This window comes from Megachile rotundata, chromosome 3 (assembly GCF_050947335.1).
Source record: "Megachile rotundata isolate GNS110a chromosome 3, iyMegRotu1, whole genome shotgun sequence".
Taxonomy (NCBI): Eukaryota; Metazoa; Arthropoda; class Insecta; order Hymenoptera; family Megachilidae; genus Megachile; species Megachile rotundata.
The window spans coordinates 15,030,182-15,048,733 of record NC_134985.1 but is presented as its reverse complement, the minus strand read 5'-3'; the positions used below and the strand labels follow the sequence as shown (position 1 = coordinate 15,048,733).

The window sequence follows — 18,552 nt, the reverse complement described above, 5'->3', positions numbered from 1 at the left end:
TTAAATTATAGCATTTCGTATACTTCTCTTTAAGGGTGTAATTTTATGATTATTTTTCAAGAATAATGATTGTTTATCATTTTTGGAATTATTATTAAATTATAGCATTTCATATACTTCTCTTGAAGGGTGTAATTTTATGATTATTTTTCAAGAATAATGATTGTTTATCATTTTTGGAATTATTGTTAAATTATAGCATTTCATATACTTCTCTTGAAGGGTGTAATTTTATGATTATTTTTCAAGAATAGTGATTGTTTATCATTCTTGGAACTATTGTTAAATTCTATCATTTCATATACTTTTTTTAAATGGTACAATGTTATGATTATTTTAAAAAAATAATACTTATTTATAATTTTTGAAACTATTGTTAAATTACAGCCTTTCATATACCTTTCTTGAAGGGTAGAATTTCATGATTATTTTTCAGAAATAATTCTTATCTATAATTTTTGGAACTGTTGTTAAATTGTACTCTTTCATATACCTTTCTTAAAGGGTACAATGTTATGATTATTTAAAAAAAATAATACTTATTTATAATTTTTGAAACTATTGTTAAATTATAGCCTTTCATATATGTTTCTTGAAGGGTACAATTTCATGATTATTTTTCAGAAATAATTCTTATTTATCATTTTTGGAACTGTTGTTAAATTGTACTCTTTCATATATCTTTCTTAAAAGGTACAATGTTATGATTATTTAAAAAAAATAATACATATTTATAATTTTTAGAACTATTGTTAAATTACACCCTTTCATGTACCTTGCATGAAGGGTATAATTTAATAATTCTAAACGCATCTGAAGAGCAGCGACCATAAATTTAATGTTAGAAGTTTATTTAGAGTACTAACTAGCGATAATAGCGACCTAATAGTCTATCCACGGTAATAAACAACGACCAACGTTTTCAACGAGCCGTGGAACGTGGTCAGGGTGGGCGAGTCACGTTTCGTTGCTACCATAATTGTGCTTTGACATTATTCCATTGTTTTGTGACGTTCGCGTGGGCAGTTTCCTCGCGTTCAATAGCTAAGGGTTGATTTTTTCACTTAACCCTTAAATGCCGTAGCCTAATGTCATACTCGATAAAACTTCCTCTGTTTCCTAACAGTACGTCATTTCTCTTCTTCTTCGTGCAAATTTTATGATTCTTATCAATTTGTTAAATATTTTTATTAATTTGTGTGGAAGGGATTGTCTTTTGTGCGAAGGGTTCGTTGCACTAAAAATTAGGGTTCACCAAGGTTTCATACATTTTATATTAGATATTTTCAAGTTCCAAAACTTTGCAATTTATCAAGTTTTCAAATTTTTAAATTCACAAATTCCAAATCCTGTAAACTTCATTTTCCCAATTCGTGAACCCAGAAGTTTCTAAATTCTCGTCTAAAATTTCCAAATCCAAACTCTCCTAATCCCCAGTTTCCTAAACTCTCCAAATACCAAATCACTGAGATCACCAAATCAATCATCGATTACAAAATTTCGAAAGTACTCGTCAACTATGCTCAAAATTGCAAGTTCATCAGTTTCGCAATCGAACGACGCTCTCAAAATTCATCTGCATTCGATTTTCAACTCCATAAAATTGGATCGAACTCGATTTCGACCAAAAACTCCGTTTCGAAATTGGCGACCGCCTACCACAGGACGTAGGTGATATGTTGATTGGTAGTCGTTTATGGTTCGCATGTCTCTCGATCTCAATAAGCACGGTTCGCGTTTTCTCGCGATGAAACACGCGCGTGTAAGTACGCGTCCCACATCTTCCGCGTGTAGGCGCCACGGTTCTTTCGTCAGCTCGTTACGATTTATAATTTGTCGTAAACGGTGATAGAGTCGATCGATCATCGAACCGTTTGGGGAATCGATTCGATGCTCAACCGATTACTGCACGTGTGTGGAGTCTTTCTTCGTGTCTGGTGTCATTTCTATGGGAATTTATGATTTTCCTGTTTTATTGCTAGACCATATGATATACTTCATTGTTTAATGAATTTTTTTTAGTAAAAGGTCTTCGCTAAGTCTTTGGTATTTGTTCACATTTTTTGGACACATTGGATCATGTAGTGCTTCAGAATTTCTGGACGTTTACTGTCTTTAAACAATGAAAATTCGAAGGAACATCAAGTTTAACTTTGACTAAGTGCTTATGAGGCTTCTAAAATGCATTATTTTGTGAAACTGAAAAAATACCGTGCAAAAATATTGTTCAAGCGTTAATTGAATGTCTCCATGTATCATTGATATTTCTATAAATCTTCAAAATGCAATGGTTTTCATTTTTTTTCTGTATATTAAACAATTATTCTATCATTTGCAAAATGTAAATTTTTGCAAAGTACTGATTGACTGCTTAGAAGTAGTACATCTCCCTTTTTATGTCAAAACGGTTAATATCGTAACAAAGTCGGTTTTTCGCCCTCAGCGAAACATAGAAGTAAATATGGTGATCGTGGCTCTGTAGGGTCTTTGTCGTCGATGTCGTCGTAGAGACAGCAAGTTTCGAAGGAAACCCAACGAGGGTGCAGGTGGCTCGTATGTCAAGAAGATGAAGTCTCTCGTCTTGGAACAATGGGCTATGACGTGCGCGCCAGGAAGCGTACATGTCTTACTTCCGGTGACTCGCCGTCTAATTGATTCTCAACCCTCTCGTTCGATTAACGTCGTCTATCGAGTCGGCGTTTTCGAGCTGTTGCGACGTCGACGTGTTGCTCCGTTTTGTCGATAAAACGATTTCGGGACGAGGATCGTAAAAAAACCGCAGGTAGTCGAAGGCAGATTTTTGAACGCGAACACAAAGACGCGAGAGGGGTTCACCGATCGTTTCGAACCGTTAGCGACGACGTTTCTTTGAACTTAGACCGCCGCTGAAATATTCGCCTTCCGTGTAATATTCAACGTCGCGTCGTAAATTTCCCGGCGTGCCGACGCAAAAATTGCCCGACACGGACGTCCTTGCGCGAGCAACTCCTCTCGCGTAGCTCATTCTAAAAGCGACCCCGTGTCGCGCGGGACCTACTTCAAGAATACCGATCCGAAAGGTCGCCGTCTCGTTATTGCGAGAATTAATCTTTCACGGTTACGCCATTACAGTTTCACTTTTTAATATACGGACTGCAATCGCACGTATACGTGATTCACTCACAACCTGTTCTACTTCCACATTTAGGTATTTGAAAATTAATAAGCTTCATGGTTCAAATGATTTTCAGTAACAATGTCCTTTATCTTTGAGATCGAACATATATATGAAACATAGGTCACGACGATCCCCATTTATACCTATAGCTGCAACCATACCAACCATCATACATAGAGTATCAATAATTTCGAACTAAGATCATGATCATTCTCATGTACACCTCTACCTAAAGCGATAACAACAATTGTACCTAGAGTATCAAGAATACCAAACATAGATCACTAACATCCTCATGTACACCTCTATCTAAAACAATACCAACCATCATACCTAGAGTATCAAGAATGTCAGACATGGATTTCTATCATCCTAATGTACACCTCTACCTAAAACAATACCAACCATCATACCTAGAGTATCAAGAATACCAAACATAGATCACTAACATCCTCATGTACACCTCTATCTAAAACAATACCAACCATCATACCTAGAGGATCAAGAATGTCAGACATAGATCTCTATCATCCTCATGTACACCTCTATCTAAAAGAATACCAACCATCATACCTAGAGTATCAAGATTGTCAGACATGGATCTCTATCATCTTCATGTACACCTGTATCTGAAACAATACTAACCATCGTACCTAGAGTATCAACAACCTCAAACATAGATCACTACCATCTTCATATAAATCTTTATCTAAAACGATACCAACCTTCATATGTAGAGTATCAACAATCTCAAACGTAGATCTCTATCATACACATGTACACCTCTACCTAAAACCATACCAACTACCATACCTAGAATATCAACAACCTCGAACATAGATCACTACAATGTCCATGTACACCTTTACCTAAAACCATATCAATCATCATACCTAGAGTATGAACACTCTTAAACATAGATCACTACCACCCCCGTGTATACCTACATAAAACCATATCAACTACCATACCTAGAGTATCAACCTCAAACAAGGATCACTATCAACTCCATGTACACCTCTATCTACAACCATATCAATCATCATACCTAGAGTATGAACACTCTTAAACATAGATCACTACTACCCCTCTGTAAACCTACCTAAAACCATGCCAACTACCATACCTAGAGTATCAACCTCAAACATGGATCACTACCATCTCCATATACACCTCACCTAAAATCATATCAATCATCATACCTAGAATATGAACACTCTCAATGAATTCTCAGATCACTACCACCCCTCTGTAAACCTATCTAAAACCATACCAACCCTAGCTAGAACCATACTAACCCTACGTAGAACCATACCAATCCTACCTAGACCCACACTAACTCAATCCTAACCGAAATGAGTTATCTCTATAACATCAGACCTCCCATAAAAATCATGAGTATACATTTTATCGAACGCAAGAAACGACAGATTTTCGACACACCCGTTCCTCTTCATCCCTGATTACCGTTTCCCCTTCCACCCTTCTGGAACGGGCCAGTTTAACATTTTCGTAATCACGCTGACAGAGGAGCTTTTAGAGTAACGATCGCGGCCGAGGGTTGCACAGCGAACGGGTTCAACGAACCCTTGTTTCTGAATCGTGGCGCCATAGCGACCCCTAAATCACGGCTTGGCCATGGCGAATCGCCGCTGCTATCGGTACTCTATCTTTCGTACAGCCATCGGAGAGAGGAGGCGGGCCTGCGTGCACGCAGCGTATTTTGCATTCTCGCGTGTTTGTGTTGCCCGCGTGTAGGTACACATAGGTGCGTGCAGCTGCGTGCCTGGCACGGGCTGCGGGAGCGGGCCACGCACCCCTTTTCGATAGTCACGCACCAAAACAAACCCCCTCCGATACACCCCTACGTCCTTCGAACCGTTGCTACAAACTTGCTCTTTCGATCTGCGATTTCTACTTTTACTTCGATACTTCCTTTCCGCAATTTACAATTTCTATGTGGCTTTTCAATTTACTTGTCTGTGCATTGTTGTGAGTTATTGATGGAATACAGCTGGATTCGGTAAGATTGAAAGGATGTCAGAAGTATAGGCAACCCTTGTAAGATTGATTTTGCTACGTATTCATGTATGAACTCAATAGTTACATATATGGAATATACATCTATCCTTGAAGTTCTACCTATGAAGTCTACCTACTATCCCCTACAAATTTGCGCTTCGAACGCGTATGGATCAAGCAAACATATGTGTTTATGGTTGAATTATGAACTCAGTACATGTACCTATGAACCATGAACCCTATGCTTGAATCGTGAACTTAATAGACGTGTCTACGACTGAACCATGAACTCTACGGTTGAGCCATGAACTTAAACGACTACAGTTGCACCACGAACCTAATAGGTGTCTATGATTCAACCATGAACCTAGTATATACTATGAACCTAACCATGAACCTAGTATACCTATACTTCTGAATTTAACAACTAATCACAGACTACCCACAAAATTATAATAAACACAGTTCTAGCCTAACGAGCGTCAGAATCGAAAGAAGTGAATGAAGAAAATGTGTAGGATAAAACGCATAATGCCGCGACATGCGTGTAACGGCCAGAGCGCACGTTGGGTCGCCGTCAAGTGGCAGATTGTAAACATCCGGTAGCCGATGCAAATCCGCCTGCAGCCGTGTAACGACGACTATTTACCGAGCGTGTACGTATATCGCGATTGCGTGCTACGTTCTATGTATTCTCACGTTCCGTTGATCCTCCGATTCATACGGAATACGAGGCGGTGCATTTTCCTGGAGAAAGGCCACGGCTGGATACCGGGATATATCTCGCGTGCGATCCTCGACGACGGCTTCTTTTGTAACTGGTTATTTTAAGAGCGCAGAATTTTTCACTGCGTGGGCTGCTGGCAAGCTTAATCTTGGAGAAATCTTTTGGGGTTCGACTTTTGATGCAATAAAGTGGGGAGGGGTTTGTGGAAGTTTTGGAGGCGTTTGGGTGTTGGAAGTTTGGGGTTTGGGATTTTTGGGATGTAGGGTATTGAGAGTTTAGAATTTTGGGATTGTAGAGTATTGGAACTTTGAGATGTTATGATTGTAAGGACCTTCGAAATTTTCGAACTATAAGGTGTTAGAACTTTGAAATTTTGGGACTCTACAATATTGGAACTCTGCGATGTTAGAATTATAGGGTATTGAAATTTTAAGATCTTTGAACCCCGAGGTATTGCAACTTCTTAATATTAAATCTTTGGAATCTTAGCACCTCGAAGTAGATGACTTTGGCATAAAACCTTGGAACTTCAAAGTCTAAACCTTCTAAAGTTCCAAAATGAAGAAGCTCAGAAATCGTCTAATCAATTTTAAAGCATCAGACTCCCGACGTTCAAAATCCAAATGTCCAAATGTCCAAAAGTCCAAATATCCAAAAATCCAAATATCCTTAAAATCCCAATGTTCCGATAATTTCTAAATTTTCTTCTCTTTATTAGAATGTTCTTGATGAACGCAGCCCGAGAGGCAGCGTCATGGAAATGAACGGCTAGCCGGTAGTATCGGCCGAGTAACCACGGAATGAATGATGGCGCCGTAAACTCTCTAAGAAACTGTATGATTCTACGAAGTCCGGTCGAAAATAGTCGAAGACGATATTGTATAGGCACGCTTCCTGTTTGCTTCCCGTTTTCCTCTTCGTCCTCGATCGAGCTTTTTTCGTCTGCGACCGAATTTATTACGTGTTATGAACCGTTAGTCTCCTAGTTACTTTTTTGTCAAATATAAATAGACGAAGTTTATATTTAATCCTTGAATGGCGTCTGGGTCATTCATGACTCAGACTCGGAGGAAATTGTGCGTTGGCAAAATAGAAACAGTGACAAACTAGTGAAATAAGAATTTTTAAATTAAAGTTAAAAAATTGATATTTAGGGACATTTGATGGAGGGTTCACTTTTCAAAAACATCTCTATTTTTTCGTGATTTAAAACTCGCATTAGTCGATTGGGACGAAGAATGAGCTTGATATCGATCGTCAAAATGGCGGTCGGTATGAAACGCTTCCCGCCATCTTCTCGAGTGCTCGTATCAAAACAGCTCGAAACTTTCTAACACTCTTTGCATTTACTTTCTCTACAAACATTAATTTATTACAAAAAAATATATAATTTATTTATTATAATTTTTACATGGTACTCCGTGTTACAATAGTCTGCAAATTTCTACTGTGAATATTCATATACACAATAATTATTATAAAACGTGAACGAACATATGAATCTTTAACTTCGACAAATTTTTACCAAAAACAAGGATGATCAAAAAATATTTCCCAAAATGTCTCTGACAATAATAATCATCTAAATTGCCTCGAATAATTTTTCCATCAACGCAAATGACTTAACAAATATATAAACAATTTTTCAGTCAAAGAAAGAGTAAGAATACTAAATAATAAAGGCGTGTTTCGCGTCCGTACCGTCCGCGTATCAATGGCGGCTCGGACGTAGCGGGTCCTGTTCCCGGTCACGCGTTCCGACGTTCCTTCTTCCGTCTCGAAATCGAACAAGACATCGCGTAAAACGATTATTTCTCCCAGAACGAGTGAAGAAGCGGAACGGTCGGGAAACGAAGGATCGGTCGCGGGTGGTCGCCTCTCGACCCTTAATCGATCGCGTTCGCGGAGACGCTTTCAGCTCATAATGAGAAACTCGGCGTCGTGGATGCGGCATTGATTTTCAACCGGGGAACTAACTTCCAACGGTAGAAGCAACAAGTAATTACTTTAAAGAAATTGAATTACACGGACTATATAGCGGTGTGCTCGCTTAAGTACACTCGCGCGCGCGCGCACGATCTGTCTCTCTTTCTGTAATCGAATCACCGAACATTTTCGGTGTAATCGGGATTGTTTGTGCCACGCTTCCCGCGGGAATTCTTCCTTCTCTTGCTCTCGTTTCTGCAAATCAAAATAAGGTTGGACATTTATAAATGTTGGAGCACCTCGACAATAACATTTGATGTCAAATGTAATTTGAGTTAATACTTTTTTATTGCTAAAAGAAAGGACACTACCTTTGGTGCAACTGTCTTGCGTGAAATTGTCATGTTATGAATAATATTCAATTTTTGTAATATACGTATAATATTAGTAATGTACTTTCTATTATGAACATAATCTCTTATGATCATACTTGTGTTGAGCAAGTATAAAATTAAACATGAATAAATTATGTGTTCATGTTATTCATATAAGCACTTATGCTTGTATGTTGCTGTTATAAAGCGATTTTATGAACATGTGTTGAGCAAGTATAAAATTAAACACGAATAAAATTTGATAATAAATTATGTGCTCATGTTATTCATATAAGCATTTATGCTTGTATGTTGCCGTTATAAAGCGATTTTATGAACATGTGTTGAGCAAGTATAAAATTAAACATGAATACAATTTGATAATAAATTATGTGCTCATGTTATTCATATAAGCACTTATGCTTGTATGTTGCTGTTATAAAGCGATTTCATGAACATGTGTTGAGCAAGTATAAAATTAAACATGAATACAATTTGATAATAAATTATGTGCTCATGTTATTCATATAAGCACTTATGCTTGTATGTTGCTGTTATAAAGCGATTTTATGAACATGTGTTGAGCAAGTATAAAATTAAACATGAATACAATTTGATAATAAATTATGTGCTCATGTTATTCATATAAGCACTTATGCTTGTATGTTGCTGTTATAAAGCGATTTTATGAACATGTGTTGAGCAAGTATAAAATTAAACATGAATAAAATTTGATAATAATTTATGTACACATGTTATTCATATAAGAGTACTATTTATGGTTATATTACATAAAAAAAGCGATGTGAAGATAATTAAAAATTTGTGAATATTCGATGCAGGAGTCCGAATCCTTTCGTCAGAACTTAGGCAGACGTGCACCCCCGATTCCTTTATTTCCGACCAAGAACTAAATGATGCGATATTAAAAGCAACCCTTAGCAGCGTAATTAAAACGCGACCCGCCGAGAGGAAAAAACGCGAAAGAGAATTTAAATTGCGAGCGTGCCGATGACAGGAAGGCAGAGAGACGAACGGGAAAGAGAGAAGCACGTTGTCCCGGGACCTGTCTCCGTAACCCGTGATTATCGCGTTACAGAGGGACGGGGTGAAAATACAGTCGTAAAATTTTCGCGGAACGAGCGTTAAATTGCGAGCAAAGAGCGCGAGAAAGACGCTTAACGCGCGGTACCGCTCGGCCCCGGGACACCGGGCATCGGGCGACGAGAGAGCAAAGTAATCACCGGCAAAATTGGTTGACGAGATAGTCAGATTGGCCGCTGGCCACTTGGCTGCTCGATTGTCCAGACACGCCCTCGGCGAAATGAAATTTGATTTTGTCGGGCAATTTCGCGCCCAAATCAACCACCCCCTGGCGAGACGTCGGAAAGAGATTCTGTCGCGCGCGAGTACCGACGCAAGTGCCGGTACACGCGTACCAAGAGCGACACGAAGAGAGACGAAGGGGTAGCTACGGGAATCAGACAGAGAGACGGGGAGAGAGTCCCATAACCTTGTTAAGGGCCGCACCCTCGTGGTATTGGCCTCATTGAACGGGTTAGAGGCATCTTCCCGAGTGTCGAGTGGTCTCTTAAAAGTTCAAAGGGTAGAAGATCGGGGTAAGGGCTCCGTGTGCATTCGGGGAAGAACATTACGCACCAGATCGTCTTTCCAGACGCCGAAAACCACGTTTAACCCTGCTAGGGATGAATGGGACCGGATCCACATCAGACAAATTTTACGCCCAATAGAGGTTCTCCAATGAAATTTCAAACTTTCACCTTCACACATTTAGAAACTAGTACTTTCTTCGTTTAGGTCATTTGGAAATTCGGAAAATTGTAGAGATTCGCAAATAGAAACTGAGGTTCAGAGAAATTGGAAGTTTCGGTATGTTAGAATTCGGATTTGCAAACGATCAGCATATTTAAATCTTGAAGAACTCGATAGCTTTGAAATTTGAGAATTTAGGAATCTGCCTTTTCGGAAATTTGATAAACTAGAATTTTCGAAATTACCCAGATCTCGACCCAGTGAATATGCAAAATTCGCAAGTGTTCGCGCGTGTTAGCGCATGTGCGAATGCGCCCGAGGGTAGCTTCCCACGCGATAGCCGCGAAAGCTGGGCTTATCTTACGAAGGAAATCTAAGAATCCCTGAAAAATCCTAGGAGTCGTGAAACGCGTGCGTGCTCGTCAGATCTGCTTGTACGACGATCTTCAAAGAGGATAGGTCAGCAAGTATTCAAAGACAAGTAATGGAGCGAACGAAGCGTTATCCCAATTCATTTTTTATCATAAAGGACAAGGCTTTATTTTAATAAACAGAAAGGGATTATTCTTGGTAGGAGCGAGCATGTGTGGAGCGATTTGACTGTGCGTGTTAGGAAGATCAGGTCCAAGTTTTATAAGGGTTCCTGGAAGGGCGGCGACCTCCCTTTTGGGTCGCTTTCATCTAGACCGCGTCCTTCTTCGTGCTTCTCTCTCTAGTACTCTCTTTTTCACTCTTCACCCTTTTTTTCTCTTTCCTGCTCGTGTTCCTGTTCTCACTTTTCGAACAGAAACCAACTTGCTCCTGAATCCTTTGCTGAATCTGCTACCAAGAAATTTGAATTATATAAACCCTTCGTTGATGCTCTTAATAGGAGCTGGTGCATGTCTGGCACGAATTAATTATACGAAAATTTCCGGACATTAAGATGTTATAATCATTTATAACACCGCTATATTCATTTGAAGCTTTAGATATTTTTTTGATCAAACATGTTGACTATAATATCCTTGATCTTTATTCTGTCTTTGATGATTATAATGTGCTACATTCATTTGAAGCTTTAGATATTTTTTTGATCGAACATGCTGATGATTATAATATCCTTGATCATTATTCTGTCTTTGATGATTATAATGTGCTACATTCATTTGAAGCTTTAGATATTTTTTTGATCGAACATGTTGATGACTATAATATCCTTGATCTTTATTCTGTCTTTGATGATTATAATGTGCTACATTCATTTGAAGCTTTAGATATTTTTTTGATCGAACATGTTGATGACTATAATATCCTTGATCATTATTCTGCCTTTGATGGTTATAATGTGCTTGATGATCATGATGTCTTTGATGATCATAATGTCCTTCATGATTATAATGTCCTTGTTGATTATGTCCTCGATGATGCTTGTAATTATCTTAACATTTACTGCAGCGACCTTAGTTATTATTATGATAGTGATTACGACTTTCATGATTATGATAGCTTTCATAACCTTCGTTATGACGATCTGAATGACCTGAACGATAACTCTGATGGTTTTGATGAATAGATTTTCTTTGACGATCTTGACGATATCCATAATGACCTCAGCGACAACTATGGCGATTTTGATGACGAATGTAGACCTTCGTGTTGGCACCTTCTAATTCAAACTGTAGCCTCAATTGGGTTTCGAAATGTAGTCCTTTTCACATTACATCCATTTCAACGAATTGCAAAAATATTTACGAATATCGGTAGATTAAAAAGGTGTGTTTGAAATCGGAAACGTTTCGGTTTGACGAGTACGTGATTGAAAACGACCGCGAACAAAGGTCGACACGGCGTGAAAAGTCGATCGTCAGCGAGAGTCTGTTGTACGCGGTTGTCAGTTGGCGCCTTAACGAGATTAATTAACACGGCGAACCGTCTAGGCGCGTCGCGACGCGACGCGTGCGTCCGTTCGGACTCGAAACCGGTACAGAAGCCCGAATCCCGCCTTCGCCTCGCACCAAATAATCGAGTTTCACGACGCTCTATGGGAGAGAGAGTACTCTATGGCTTTCCGGCCTCTCCGCTCCGCGTTTCATTTGCTCGTGTCAGTCTCAAATTTCCACGTTCAACGCGTACCTGCCCCCGATACACCTACGTGCACCCATCTCCCCGTTTACGCTCCCGTCTTGCCTGTCGGCTCGATTTTTCGCCTACCTGTGCAACCTTCCTGTTCTACCGACGCTCGAACGATGCGGCACCTTTAAATTCTCTTTAAAACAATTTTTACTTAAATATTTTATTTGAATCAATGGTTCGCTTTAGTGCTTTTAGTTCGCTTTAATGCTTGAATTTAGTTTCGATCTATGTTTAATTTAAATTAAGTCTAACCATATATCAATTTAAGATTATGGATATGGATTTATAGAGTTCTGAAGATATAAGTTGATGCAACAAGCTAGAAGTTCCAGTGTTAGATTTATTAGTAACCTTGATAACTAGATGCTCTGATACGTCTTGCTACATATAAATCTGTTTGCACCGCGATATCCAATATGTCAACATGAGGTTCCTAATCTATGACGTATCGTCCACTCCTCATGCAGTCTATGCATCATGCACTCCAAAAAAAAAATATACTCATGTACTACACAAAGTCATAAAGAATGAACAATTTATAAAGGAAGGTAACCAGAGCTGCAAACATTATCACGGATCGGATTTGCAGTGTCCTTTCAATTGGAGCAACGAGTTTTCATACATAGTTGCTAATTGCCGTTACCCCCGATCACACCTTGTTCAAACGCAGTTACACAGCTCGTCAATCAAATAAATTACAGTATACTCGGATATACACGATCTATTGTTAGAATAATCACGAACGTTTTGCGGTCGGAACGTGCCTGCCAGGCATGGACGATATCAAACGTCGCACCGCGCTTCGAAACATTGCCTGCGAGGCATATCGAAATTTAGACCAACCTTTCCCCTCAAATTTTACTACCTTTCGTAAACGAAACTCGCTGTTGACATACAAAGAACTACGTGGTATTTGCGTGTTTGCGTAACTGGAGTCGGTTTATGTTCTAGAAAAAAGTGAAGTGAAATCTTTATTTGTACCGAGCGGTTCGGTTCGAGGTACATCGCTATGCGGTAGATCACCATGCGTGGAATCGTCATGTGATGGATTATTGCGTTTATAGATCAATATGTTGGGTCACCGTGCATAATAAATGGCCACGTATGGAATTGTCACGCGTTAGATTACCACGCGTGGAATTGTCACGCGTTAGATCACCACGCGTCAAAAATCGCCACGTATGGAATTGTCACGCATTAGATTACCACGCGTAGAATTGTCACGCGTTAGATCACCACGCGTGGAATTGTCACGCGTTAGATTACCACGCGTTGAATTGTCACGCGTTAGATCACCACGCGTCAAAAATCGCCACGTATGGAATTGTCACGCGTTAGATTACCACGCGTGGAATTGTCACGCGTTAGATCACCACGCGTGGAATTGTCACGCGTTAGATCACCACGCGTGGAATTGTCACGCGTTAGATTACCACGCATGGAATTGTCACGCGTTAGATCACCACGCGTCAAAAATCGCCACGTATGGAATTGTCACGCGTTAGATTACCACGCGTGGAATTGTCACGCGTTGGATCACCACGCGTGGAATTGTCACGCGTTAGATTACCACGCGTGGAATTGTAACGCGTTAAATCACCACGCGTGGAATTGTCACGCGTTAGATCACCACGCGTGGAATTGTCACGCGTTAGATCACCACGCGTGGAATTGTCACGCGTTAGATCACCACGCGTGGAATTGTCACGCATTAGATTACCACTCGTGGAATTGTCACACGTTAGATCACCACGCGTGGAATGATCACGCATTAGATCACCGCGCGTCAAAAATCGCTACGTATGCAATTATCACGCGTTGGGTTACTACACGCTACAGTTCGCCACGCATTAGATTACCACGCGTTGGATCAATACACGTCATAGATCACTACGCGTTATAGATCTCCACGTGTAGAATCCTCACGTGTTAAATTACCATGCATTAGATCACTACGCATCATAGATCGACACGTGTGTATTATACGTCGCTACACGTATCGCTACGCATTACATATCGCCTCCTAGCCTTCCCCTTGTTCATCAAATTTTACTATCCCAACTAATAATCATTTCCTCTGATTTCAGGTAAGTCCAATGACAGATTGCCAATAGACGCTGCATGCTTCGGTAAGTTACCGATCGCTTAATTTGCAATCGCTTTATAAGAGAAAGGGTCATTGTTTCTCTCGATCTCGATTTCCTCGGCGTATATCGCCCTCTTGGATCCTGCGGATGATGTCGCCGGACAAGGAAACGATACACGGATCTCGTTCTCGAAGAAGCCTACGACGCAGTTGCTCCCGCGGTAGGTACGCGCAACTGCGTCGTTCGAATAAGGATCGTAGAAAGAGGGGAGGGAGAGCACGTACGAGAGTGCGAGAAAGACGTGGCGAGAGAGCGAGAAAGAGGTCGAGAGAAAGATAGAGCAAGAGAAGGCTACGTAGAACCGGAGAGTGTGTGCGCGAAAGTGGAGTCACGTGGTCCCACATTCGCTTCGCGTACCTCCTTAGTGTGCTCACGAGTGCGCGCGCGCTCGCGCACCTACTCGACGTGTGTGTACGGTGGCCCGCATTAACCCATTAAGGACCACGCACTGAAATAATGCGATTTTTACGTATAACCTTCCTTCTTTGTTCTTCGCAGAATCGCTCTGGAAAGAATGGGGAATTTACCGCAGAAAATTTGCTCGCGGTTTTTAATTCTTAATGAAATGTTGCGGACGTTGGTTTATAAAACTACAACGTTTTTTCGGAGCTCGCTAAATGTATTATGTTGTTTAGAGTCTAGAGAAACTTTATGCAATTTGTGCTCTACTTTGCACTCGCAAGCTTTATTTTCTTAGGTAATGTGCAAAATTGAAATTGTCTTATTACAAATTATTTCACTGTTGATCGTTTCATTATATTCCAACAATTGATTCATAATATGTACATTGAACCAATAAATACTTGTACCCAGAAGATATTTCTTACCTACATTATAAATGTATTAAATTATGAGTATAAAAAGGAGAATATATTTTTATTATATCGATAGGTATAAAAACTTTCATACTGTACAACAATCGAACAGAGAATTTGATGTTAAACATAATTGTAAACGCGTCCATCGAATAATTATTTAAATATGGTGATGTCCGAATATTAATGCGGGCCACCAAGGATGCACGTGTGTGTACGCGTACGTACGAAGCGTGTGTGAATGTGTGCCGGCGTTGGAGGGGGCGGGCGAGCCCGCGGGGAGGGGTGGTATGCGGGAAACGTTTTCCTCGGTTCCCACGGCGCGACGCCTCCCTCCTGCCCCCTCGTCCCTCGCCCTTCTGTTGCCCTCTGTCGGGCACACAGGCGCGCGCGAGCGTCCTCGTACACCTAATATCCCGAGACGCGCACACACACGAACGATATCGGTGATTGTGCGCGGCCGTGCACGTACACTGCCCCTCCACCAAAAACTCCAGCCCAAAAGGGTGGCGGGAGGGGATGGGAACAGCAAGGTGGGGGTCCGAGGAGGGCAGTGACGCCACTGGACCGCCCGAGATGCTGTGCGAGCCTCGACACAGCGAGATCTCTGCTAACCCATGCAAACACCACCAGAGAACCGACTCCGTTCCGTCATTCTGTACGAACTTGCTATGATCGAGTGGGTGTATGTCGCAGCCAACGTTTTTGCGTACGTCGTCAGACAGCACCGTGGAATATTTGTATCGAGGTGAACAAACTTTGCGAATGAGCTAAGTAGCATAAATATCAGCGAAATGTTCAATAGAGTCTAGACAGCGAAGACAATGCCAATCGATTTAACCGCGGAGATGCATGACCTTAGCCAGGTACTCTTAACCTTACTCAAACCTACCATCCTCTGGACCGATCCGCTTTATCCTCTTCCTCGGTTACTTTTCTTAACGGGCGAACCCCGACCGCGACGCGACATTTGCCGAGACAATGTAACGATCCCGTCCGCGTTTGTTACAGCGGATAATAACATATAAGTACACATTGTTCACCCGCTACATAATCTGTGGCAAGATGCTGAAAACTGCTTCGATTAATATTCACGCTTTACATTTTCGAGTCTTATAACGTTCGAAGAGTAAGGAGAAATAGCGACATCTTATTAGTCGAAACCGATAGAACACCTTTGGCTATCTTCGCGATACTCCAGCGTGATATTTCTTTTCTGAATAGAACGACAGTCGTTAGGGGGATAAGAAAGCGATCGGGAAAAGTTCTCTACTTATATATTTGAAACGCGGGGCTTTGGAGATATCGGGGGTCGATATAGAAGCGACGCCCTTTCGAAATCTTTGAATAGCGCCACACCTGCTATCCGACTTCTTCGCGGTTCGTCCGTAACGGGGCGTGCGAGTTGGCGCGTTTAAGGCGGAAACGTCGAATAGGTGCTTTTGGTACTCTTCGTATTTCGCCGTCCGCAACGGAGTCCGATTGCCCGTGGAATGCACGGTCGGTCGCGGGACCTTGCAAGATAAGGACATTTCTAAGGAAGAAACGAGGCTGACCGTCTCGTTTCTCGTGCCGGCGTGGCGGTTCGAAATTCAAACGAATCAGCCGATTTGCATTCTCACGGCAAATTATGCGCCGCTCGAGCACCGGTTCTTCCAGATACGTCGTTGACCCTTCGCCGTGTCCTGTCAACGCGATCGCGAGCGTGCGAGTCTGCTCGTAGTCGGCGAGCAGCCACGTGGTTCGAATACCGGGGCTGCAGTCTCCGCGATCGCTCGGGACGGTCGGTATTCGAGATTCGTACTCGAGAGCGCGTACAGTGTGCCCGCGATGATTCCGAAGCCAGGTATTTCCCTCCCTGTTCGTTCGTGTCTCCTCCTCCTCGGCCCTTGCCCTCCTCGTTCCCTCGAGAAACCACCGCCATCGCATTGACGACATTCTCTCACGTGCCGGTCACTCGTGTCACGTCCGTCGTTCCCGGTAACGAGAGAGGAAGATCAGGGAAGAAGGCGGGAAAATTCCACGACGCGTCTCGCCGGACGCGTTCGTACGTAACGCGACGATTCGGTCGGCGGAGAAAATTTTCGTGGCGATCGATCGCGGGGCTGTAACGAACCGTTCGGATCCTATAAAGTTCCTCGAAAGGAGCAGCTTTCCGGACGGGACGTGGAAGTCCGCGATGGAATTTCGAGGAACCTCGTAAGGAGAAAAAGAGAAGCGCGGTAGGTGGTGGGACGGTGGTTGTCGTTTGGTTCCTGGTGTTCTTGCTGCATAGTCGGGTAGCTCCTTGGAGTACCTCTACCTACTCGCTCCCTCGTACCAAAAGGGCAGCACACCTTGGCTGGCCATTGGCTCTGGTCCATCCTCGTCCCTCTCGCGGCAGAGTCTCGCGTGGCCGTCTCCGTCTTTCCCATCGTCGAGGTTCTCCGGTGTTCCACATAAATACACAAATACCCTGGCATAGCCGACTGGCGCGTATATACCGGGACCACGGCCGCATTCCACGACCCCCGCCCTTTCCCTCTCGCCTCTGCCTCCGTCCTCCCTCTTTTTCGCCCCCCTCTACGGCTCTACCCCTGCGTGTACCGTCACCACTACCACCACCGGCGGCAGCAGCATCGCTAGCACCACCATCGCCGTCACTATCGCGCCGCCAGGGCCCATCTTCGGGGCCCTTTACCTCTCTCGAGGCCCCTCTCCCACCTTTCGACCGACACCGGCTCCTCCCCTCGCGCCTCGCGCCCTCTTCGCTACCTTCTCGCCCTTCGCACTCGCTCGACCGACTCGCGCGCGGCGCCACCGAATACCTTTCGTCTCTCCTTCTCTCTTCGACCGACTCCTCGCCCTTGCCGGGGCCCTACTCCGTACACCTTCATTCTTCTTCGTCCCGCCCCACCCTTACCGAGCTCTCTCTCTCCTCTCGCGCCCGGAGATACACATGCACGCGCGCGAGAAGCTGCCACGGACCCGTGTATACACACCGACCTGCACGAATATTTTGTTTACCTCGCTCCCAGTTCTTTGAATTCTGCGCCGGCTCCGCGTTCTTCGCCTCCTTCTTCCTCCGCTCCTGCAGCCCTCTACGGAGGGATCAAGGACTCATCCCCGGGATAGGGACACGCCGCGGCTCTTCTTCGCGTTCTTCCCGATCGCTCCCATACGCGAGCCGCTCGTTTTCGTCGCTCCGCTAACCACCGCCACCTGTTTTCTTCCCCGACCGGCGCTCGCTTTTCTTTTTCGATTCCGCGCGTGCCTCGCGCCGTCGCGTACTTTTCGCGCCGATTAAGACGCGTTTCCGGCACCCGCTCAAATTCGAATCATCTACCGCTTCTCCCATAAGAAGTTTATAATACTATAAACTTTTTCAAAATCTTGCATCGTCGTCGTGTTCGATTATTCTTCCGTACATCGTGAACGCTTACGAAAGTCGCGAAACACGAGCATCAGGAATTCGTCTCCGAACGGTTAACCGACGTTCTCGAGCACGCGTCGAGGA

General features: G+C 42.7%; 1 protein-coding gene across 4 annotated transcripts in view; it reads left to right on the top strand.

Moving 5' to 3' along the window:
• The window catches only part of LOC100882740 (serine/threonine-protein phosphatase 4 regulatory subunit 1), a 165,160-nt gene that overhangs the window by 66,744 nt on the left and 79,864 nt on the right, over positions 1-18,552 (top strand). Inside the window, exon 1 of one of the 4 annotated variants that reach the window (XM_076529743.1) lies at positions 14,201-14,223. The exons of the other annotated variants lie outside the window; for them this stretch is intronic. Within the exon in view, the coding sequence (XP_076385858.1) occupies positions 14,216-14,223 (8 nt within the window). The 5' untranslated portion in view covers positions 14,201-14,215. Of the gene's footprint in view, positions 1-14,200; positions 14,224-18,552 lie in introns of those variants that run through there. 4 annotated transcript variants of the gene reach the window in all.